General features: G+C 49.7%; 1 protein-coding gene across 1 annotated transcript; it reads left to right on the forward strand.

The window, feature by feature from the left end:
- Positions 1-6,581: 6,581 nt before the first annotated feature.
- Positions 6,582-7,705, forward strand: LOC149361598 (3-alpha-hydroxysteroid sulfotransferase-like). Its single transcript, XM_089569546.1, has one exon. The coding sequence runs from the start codon at positions 6,668-6,670 to the stop codon at positions 7,703-7,705; it is 1,038 nt and encodes a 345-aa protein (XP_089425672.1). The 5' UTR covers positions 6,582-6,667.
- The last annotated feature ends 1,299 nt before the right edge of the window (positions 7,706-9,004 follow it).

The raw sequence follows: 9,004 nt of genomic DNA on the forward strand, positions 1-9,004 counted from the left end.
TGTGAAGTTTTTGTGTAAGCTGGATAGCTTTCCTTTGTAGCCGTGTGGCCGTGCTTCGGTGGATGTCAGTGACTTATCTGCTCCCCTGTAACAAATTTACTCCACCTAGTGGGATTCCCTCAAACATTTCACCAACGCCATTTTAATATACCGTAAAATATCGAGCAAGCGAAAACTTGCATTTTGAAGATAATCGCGTCATATTGGGGGATGGGCGCTTGTTAGGCACAGGCAAGTTCCCGTCCGGTGTTCAGCCGCAGGTAGCTCCAGGTTCCTTTCCGAGAGCGGGTCCCGCTCGTCAGGACAGGATCACTGCTCCGCAGCTTTGTTGCCCAGGTGACTGGGTCAGCTTCGCTCGGTCCTTCGGAAGAGCTTGCTTCTCAGCATCGGTCGTTGATCGTTCTGCATGTTGCCAATAACCGACCGACAACAGGCAACACCCAACACGAGCAAGTGCCCTCCGTCACCCGTCAAAACACGACTTCAAAGTCAAAAAAACTCAGCTGGCTATATATCTGTCCCCTTTTTATTGCCTCTTCTACAAGGGACACATGTGGGATACAAGAACTTGAAAGTAATTAACTCAAACAAAGTGTCAAACACAGGAAACACTCGGAATGAAATGAATGCAAAATAAATTGGCTCTCTGGAGATCACTCGGCCAGGAAAACACTCAGCTGAGGCCACAAATGAGGATATCAATTTTTCCCCGATCTGCGAGCGAACTTAAAAGCTGTTCGCGAAGTGACAAAATGTAGGTCACGAGGAGGCGAAGGCAGCCTTGCTTAGAACACACGGCTTAGTGCGTCTACGCCAGCGTTTAACTCGGTTAAACGACACCCGCTACCGCGGAAGCTAATGTCTCTGCCTCTTTCGCTGTAGCTGCGCTTTTCTCCCTCTCTCTACTACCGTGGAAGCTAATGTCTGTGCCTCTTTCGCGGTATACGCGCTTTCCTTTCTCTCTGTACTTGTCTTTCCAGTTTCTACGGGCGGTACAAGACGAGAAAGATTCGCTTTCACTGACTTGCGACTTGTCCCTTTCTTTGCGCTTCGCGCGCCAGCTGCGGCGTTCAACTGCGATTGCGCAAAGCTTCCGGTGGGACCTTTCTTTCCTTTCTTTTGTTCTTCGTAACAAGTGAGACATACCACGAGCCTTTAATTTCTCGCGCACCCGTTTGCCTTTCCGCTCGATGGGCGGTTCGCCTCTACACGGCCTTTTGATTTCACGCCTACCGAATAGAGTTATCCGGACACGCGGCTTTCCATCGCGATAAGTGTGCTTGGCCGAGCGCTTAGACGGTTTCTTGCCAATTTTCTTTCCCCTGTCACTGCGGCCTCTTACAATCTTGCCCTTTTTAGCCGTACACGCGTTTTCCTTGCGCGCACGTGCCGCTTTCTGTGGGAGCGCGGTTTCTCCGGTGACTGCAGCGGAAAGAGAGAGCCCGCATGAGAGTACGCGCTTTTGCGTGGTTTGCTCTCTTTGTGCTGGCGGCAAAATTCTCTCTTGTCCCGCTCCTTAATTTTTCGCCTGCCGCGCAGAGTCCTCTTGAATATCGGTTTCCTCCCTCGATACTCTGTCCCGCGCGAATGGTTGCACGGTTTCTTTTTGCAGTCTATTCTACTGCCCAGATCCATCTTCCTCGGCCCACTTATGTGTTTCGCTTTGCGCGATAGCGACGCCTGGAACACTTCTTTAGCTCCGATTCTGACGCTAGTTTCAGGGCTGTCGAAGTGACTGACTTTGCTGCTACCCATGTGCCGCTGAAGCTGATGCTTCCGATGGTGGCAACCCGTTTTCGCGCGTTTGCCCTTTCTCTCTTTTCGGCGGCGACCGTCTTTCCTATGCCTGCCTTTCATCTTTCGGCGGCACCACTCTTTCTTTTGCCTGCCTTTCGTAGTCTTTCGGTGACAGCTCTCTCTCTCTTGAGCTTGCCTTTACTGTCCTTTCGGCGGCAGCACTGCTTGTCTATCACCTTGTGGTGATAGCTCTTTTTTCGGAACTTGCTGTTACTTTCCTTCCGGTTACAGCTTTCTTTCTTGTGCTTTCCTTTCATTTTTCGATGGCAATACTGTTTCGCTAGCTGGTTCTTCGAAAGCACATGCTGCTTCCGTAGCCTAGGTTCCTGCTCTCTGATAATACCGCTCTGATTGTTAGCCGATTCACCTGCGCTACCTACATCAGACCTGTCTCTGGCGCCTTTACTAGCGTCCTCCAAACTGCGTTCTTCCTCGTCAGCCTCTACGAGTGCACATTCGCCCTCATCTTTCCTGGATGGAACGACGTCTACAGCTCCCATGTCGTCTGGGAGGTTCTGTACTCCACTGTCGTCCAGCACCTTAGCTTCTACAGGCGCGGACGAGCCAGTGATTTCTCCTGACATTAGTGTTGACATGCAGCTCGCGTTGTGCTCCAGGGGCGTTTCAGCTGATAGCGGATGAGGGTCGGCTCTGCACTCAGTCGCGGTGTTCTCGCTACTGCAGCTGCTTTCTGGAAAATCGCAAAGCTCAGAGCAGTGCGAAAGCACGGGACTCGTTTCGCATTCCTCGCCAGAGACACTAACGCACAACTCAGCGTCCGCAAACTCTCCATGCGCCTGCTTCCGTTGATCGTAAGTTTCGGGTTTCTGCATCTCTGCCGAACGCGCTGCACAACACGGTGTGCCGTCCTCATCTACTTCTCTGGCGCCGGCGCAAGCGTTTTCATTAATGTCCAGACGGACGTCCTCTCTGCCCTGTTCGGCAACTTCTCCTGCTTTCGACACGCTAGGAGATCCGCTTTCCGGTAACTCCGCCATATTCTCAATGGGCGAGACCTCTGTAAGTGCATCGTCCGATGCTGTGACTACATTATCCGATGGTATAGAGGTTCCCTCAGTTCGCGAATGCGAGGCAATTCCCACTGTTGCAGCAGCAGTTACATCTGCCACGTACGGACTACCTTCCTCTGTGCCGCACTGGCAGGGCTGCTCCACAGCGACGCATTCTACCTCTGTGTCACGATCATCCGACCCTACAGCATTTTCGAGCCACTCTAAAATGTCGGCTTTAAACTGGTAGGGAAAATCGTTAAATGATGGGGTGCTATTCTCTCGCAGGTACCTTTGGCGAAGGTCCCGCGGTGACACGTTATATCTCGTCAGTAAGAAGCTTTTCAGCTCATCGTAGTCCGCCAAGCCACCGTCCAACAGGCGCTTGACAACGTCATACGCTTCGCTGGAAAGCAGGGCTACCAACTTCTGTGCCCAACCATTCCACTCAACGCGCTTTCTCTCGCAGACGCGCTCGAACTCCGCCAAATATTTAGCCATATCTTCGGCGATCACGAAGGGCTGCGGCCTGTCTCTCAGCTGCTGACCGTTAGTCTCATGCAGAGCGGACAATGTTTTATATCTCTCGAAATCGATCTCATGCGCTTCAAGCTCCAGGTCCATCAGTTTCTTAGCGCGAGCATGCCGTTTTATCTCAAGCTGCCTCCGTTTTTCTGCCTCTTCGCGCTCACGTTCTGCCTGTTCACGCTCTAGCTGCTTCTGTTTTTCTGCCTCTTCGTGCTCAAGCTGCTTTTGTTTTTCTGCCTCCTCGCGCTCACGTTCTGCCTGTTCGCGCTCAATCTGCTTCTGTTTTTCAGCCTCTTCGTGCTCACGGCGTTCTGTGACTCTTCCCAGGCCTCATTGGCTTCCTCAGCCGTTACATTCTCCTTTCGCATGATCTCGAGAATCGCATGCTTTCGTTTTGCGGGACCCAGATCAATGCCCAACTCCTCACAAATTTCGATGAGTTCCTTCACTTTGAAGTTCTCCATCGCGCACAGTAGCCTCTTGTAGTTTGCCCTTTTCTTAGAATTCCCTTGCCGTTCACTACTATAGCGCTACTAGCATGACACGCGCAAGTAATTCTTTCCAAAACGCCTCGTTTACTCCCTCTGCACCAGCTTTCGTTTCAAAGCGCTCCGACTTGGCTCGAAAGAGCAAAGCTCTCTCCAGTGCAACACACAGCCCTACTCTAAACTACAATCACGTGTGCTAGAGCAGTCTGGCGAATTGAGGGGAAAACATCAGGCACTCACTGCGCCGAGGTAGCTGACGCCGGTCGATTTCGCAGCTGCCATCCACTGTTGGGACTGGGTGTCCGAGCCAGGAAACGGTCGAGGCCACGGTGAGTCAAACGACTTTTATGTACAGTATGTACAAGGGCTTTTACATGATACAAGGGACAAGAGCACCACGGGCAAGCACACAGAAGAAGGGCGGCCCCGGCGGCGAGCGTAGCTCCGGCGTGATGGCTCTTCTGCTGCCCGTCTGCTGCTCGGGTTCAGCGCGGCTCCGTTTTTATAGCCGCCCGCTCACGGTTGCGGCAGCCAGCAGTTCAAATCCTCCAATCAGGTCACGGCACTGGCCACCGTTCAAATTAGACCAATGGTCGAGAGCCGGCGAGCGTCCGAGGAGTTCGCACCGACGGAGAGGAGGGGAGGAGAAAGGGTCCGTGTCGGCGCCGCGGTGGCGGGGTAAGTCACGCTGCACGTCGCGACATGTCCGAGAGAGTCTGGGCCTGCTTTGAGCGCCGGCGGGCGCGCAGCGCTGGTTCAGACAGGCCCGCCAGCGAAATGTGGGCGCCGGCACTACAGTACTGAGCAAACACAGCAGATACGGGAGGAAAATTTTCAGCATTTTATCAGCGAAGAACTCTTCCGAATCTCAATAAAACATGAGGTCCAAGCACACGTCGTTAAAGGCGCCGCTATCTTCGGGCACAGATGGTGATCTCATTCTAGCTAGGAGTTGATGGAACGCTCCGTCCTCGCTGCTGTCCAGGCAAGTGCTAACGCGGCAGCCCCTGAATCATTCCGTATCACACCTTCCGATACTGCCGCCCGCACTCTGGACACGAAGTTCAGGACATCTTGCTATGACAGCTTCCGTCGGATCCATTTGTTCGCTCCCTTAATAACTGCTTGACCTCAAAATTAGGCGAATCGTCTGCATACTTTACTCAGCTATAAGCGTCGCAAAGGCTCCGAACAAAGGACCCTTGATTTGCCGCTTCCGTGTTCTGAACGCCTCCCGGACAAGAGCTATGATCGAATGGGCGCTTGCTCGGTTTCTTAGTAAAGTTAAATTTCTAAGAAAAAAAAAGAGGGGCTGGGCGCTCTTTCCAGGGTATGCGTTTGCTTGGTATTTTACGGTAGATACAATCAAGTACATCGCCACAGTGCATTCAAAACCCACATGCCAAAAACACTCCTTGAAGAAATGGTAATATTGTCTAACCGTTTTAAATATCTGTTATTTCCTATCTCAGTTAGGGGATAGAACAGCATGAAGTAATCAGTTACCCGCTAATCTCCGCTGCGTGACGTTTTTATACTTGATGAGGATTGGCAGCATTAAAATTTTGAATTTTCAGTTCGCAAGTACATATGAGCATACATTACTGGCAGGCAAATTATACTTCATTTATGGTAATCTCATGCACACTAAATTTATTTTGTGCTTAAACGCTCTTTCACTGTAGCATTGTTCTTTTTGGAGTTCTGTAAAGAACTATATTCTCATGTCGTTTAGTTTGAAACGCTTGTTCTGTTTTTCTGCTTAAATTTAAATTCCATTTCCTTTTCTTCCTTAAAAATGCCTGTTCTGGCTGTGTAACATTTTTCAAATGTTGCAGATATTTTTCTGCATATGTGCCCTGCCTGTAAATATCAACCAAGGAGACTAATAGTGCTTCTGTATATAACAATTTCAACTGCTAAGCATTCGCTTTGAAGTGGCTATCACTGGTTGCAAGTCGATCACAGCCGCTCCATCGACCCTCTCACAGTCAGTAATTCGCATTCTGCTGCCACTAGAGATGTCTGTACTTCAAGCCGCATTGATAATGGAGGTTCTTGCGTTCTACTTGGTATACTCGACGCCATTCTTGCGTGCTGTAATTTCTGTCGCCGAGAGTAGTGCTACGGCTCAAGACATTCTGCCCGTGCATAAGAATATCTGCAGCATAATATCATTTCCGAGCAGACCTAGCAATTCCACGGGTTGACCTTCGGGTGATCGTTGTCAACGACGATGCCTCTGTTATTACCAGGGAACATTATGAGCGCTAAAATACGGCCGTTTGACTTCTACCTCAAAACACTGCCCACCCTACTGAATGTAATTTAAAACCGCTGATTTCGCAATGCCCGCTCAGGCAACGAAGTAAAAGAGCAGATTTCTGCAGGGCTGATAGATATGTTTAGACCTCGACTTAAGATATGTGACGGTAAAAAACTGCTTGCGCGTAAATCATTTAGATTTCCATGTATGCAACTCTTATCCCCATCACTGTAATTAGAAGGAACGCAGAGTTCGCGTAGCTTCTATGCGCACGACCATGATTAACTTCTACTAAATGTACATCGTACGCGCTGCATTTTTCACCCAACCTAAATTCATCTGCGTTCCTAGTACCCAAAAGGTAAACAAAAAATTAACATCCGTGTAAGCCAGCAAGGCTTTGTAGCGTTATATTTCAAACATTTTCAAATGACCACCTAATTCACAATAAGTTCTTGCTAAGATGACGGGGCCGTATTTGCTCACAGGTGAGGCTTCATGTACCCCGTCAAATTTAGCGGCTCTCTTAAGTATAGTGTGAATATTCCGCAGCTCTCAAAGCAAAAAAAAAAAAACACATGCAACGGTACATACTACCTGCAAACTCAGTAACTTTGCTTCCATTCCAGAGCATCAATCGCCGGCACTTTGGAGTTATGTCAGGACGGAGGCCCTACCGCCAAATCGTCGATGGCGTTCCAAGAAGCGCTCTCCTTAACCCAGATATTCTAAGGAAAAACCGCACGTTCTGTGCAGCCAAGGGCGACATCCTTCAATGCACGTATCCAAAGAGTGGCTCCAACTGGCTCCAGTATTTGACGCAGCTCATTATCAAGAAAGGGAAGCCCATCATGAATTATTACGAATACACCCGACACTACCGCGCAGTCGAGTACACTGAGTGCTCTGACTGGAAGTCAGACCTCCCTCTACGACTGCTATTCACTCATCTCCCGTTGAAAAGGGAGGCCATGAATCAAGACGCCAAGTACATCTACATGGCTCGCAACCCGTGGGACGTGTGCGTCTCGCAATATCGCATGATGTCTGACTTGAACGTTTATCGATTCCAAGACGGGACATTCGAAGAGTTCTTTGAGCCTTTCGTAGAGGGTGACCTAGGCTTTGGGGACTACTTTGAGCACCTGATGTCAGGATACGCCTTGAGAAATGAGCCCAATGTCTTCTTTCTGACTTATGAAGAACTCGCAAATGACACCCGGAACACCGTGCTCAAACTGGCTCATTTTCTAGGAGAGGAATATGGACGAGCTTTAGAAGAGGACGGGCACATGTTGTCGAATGTGTTGGAATGGTCAAAATCAGAAAATATGAGGAAGGTCGTTGTCCTTGATCTGGAAGAGAACGAATCTCCTGAATGGAAACATCTCTTCACCAGAAAAAAGATGACCAGTAAGCATGGCTACGAGGGGGATAAAACAAAGTACTCCATGGTCAAGGAGGCCAAGGTAGGAAGCTGGAAGAACTTCTTCACACCTGAGCTGCTGAATCGTTTCGAAAGAAAGATACAAGCTAAAGGGGACAAAGCGTCTTTCATGGAACTGTGGGCTGACATTCATGACGAGGCAATCGCCATGTCGCGCATGCCAGCGTAAATTGTGTTTTCAGTCCCAAGTGGCGTAATAAAGTGTGCATTTTGCTGCATAATTCTTCAATAAAGGCAACAAAGGAGAAAAAATTGCAACCAAACAGAAAAGCGATGAGAAGCATACGATTCTATATGTATACATGCCCAATAAAAATTCATGGTGCTCATGTACAGGATCAAGCAGAAGAATCCAACTTCGCTGCAATCCTTGTAATGTGTTTCGGCAAAAGCCTGATATAATTTCCTCGTGCACCTTCAACAAATTTCCAAACTTCGACATCTCTCAAAATAAAGTCTGCCTTCTCTCCTGATAATTACCAATGTAGCGTCCAGTTTTATCGCGATAGCATTAGTGGCCCTGTTCAACGCAAAACCCAATGCTGTCGTCGGTGGCGGCGGGGCCGGCGTGAGCGCAAAATCACCGAAGAAGCAACTTAGGCGGCAGATGAACGGCCAAGGTGACGTGACCATGAGACATCATGATAATCTGCCCGTCCGATAACGGGCGAACTTTCCACCGTGGCAGGTGGCAATTGGCCTCGGCAAGAGGTACCTCGGTCTCTCAAACTCGACCAGTGGCTGTATTTGAAAACTTTTTAGGGCTCTAACGCAGTTAAACCGAGTCTACACGCGCAATCAGGTGCTCATTCCTCATTCATCAATCAGAGGGGGCACTTACGCTTCGCATTAACGGTATGAGGCAATATATTTAGTGGGTTAAGGCCCATATATGCAGAATAGGTCACTCGCTACTTAACATGCATAAATGGCGGCGAGTACTCATATCACTACCAGCGGGCTGGCGCAGCGATTAAGAAATGCGCCACTGCACTGGCAGGTGCCTGTTTGAGCCACAGCGACGGATAAGGATTGTGCGACCCATGTCGCTCTTCCCGAGGAACTGCTCGCGCAGCTGGTACGAAGCTCCGCCGAACTTACCCAAGCTAACCGAAATTACGACCACTCGGGTAAGCTCGGGTAGTAGTAACTCGTGTTGCTAGGCAACGGCACAAGAGCGTACGGTGGCAAGCTTCTTGGTCGGTGTAGGTGATGAGCGCATAAGTGCTGTCGCTCTAACAGCCACCTGCATGGGGCAGTGAAGTGAATAATCGCTTAATCGCTTCCCCACTGCGCTAGGAGTGGTATGAAGACTCCCAGCGGTCCTGAATGTAAAGTAGATGCTGGCCAACTCGGCAGGTATGCCCATTAACATATGAACGCTCTTGCGCCCCACCCTTAAAGCGGAGCTTGCGCGGCCCTTCCAGTTTATTACGCAACTCTACTGAACTGCCACCCATGGTTTTGC

Source organism: Amblyomma mixtum, chromosome 2, assembly GCF_055824585.1.
Source record: "Amblyomma mixtum isolate Tamu chromosome 2, ASM5582458v1, whole genome shotgun sequence".
NCBI lineage: Eukaryota > Metazoa > Arthropoda > Arachnida > Ixodida > Ixodidae > Amblyomma > Amblyomma mixtum.

What these genes read in the sequence shown, in the direction of transcription:
- LOC149361598 (XM_089569546.1), top strand. Translation starts at nt 6,668, where the DNA reads ATGCAACGGTACATACTACCTGCAAACTCAGTAACTTTGCTTCCATTC.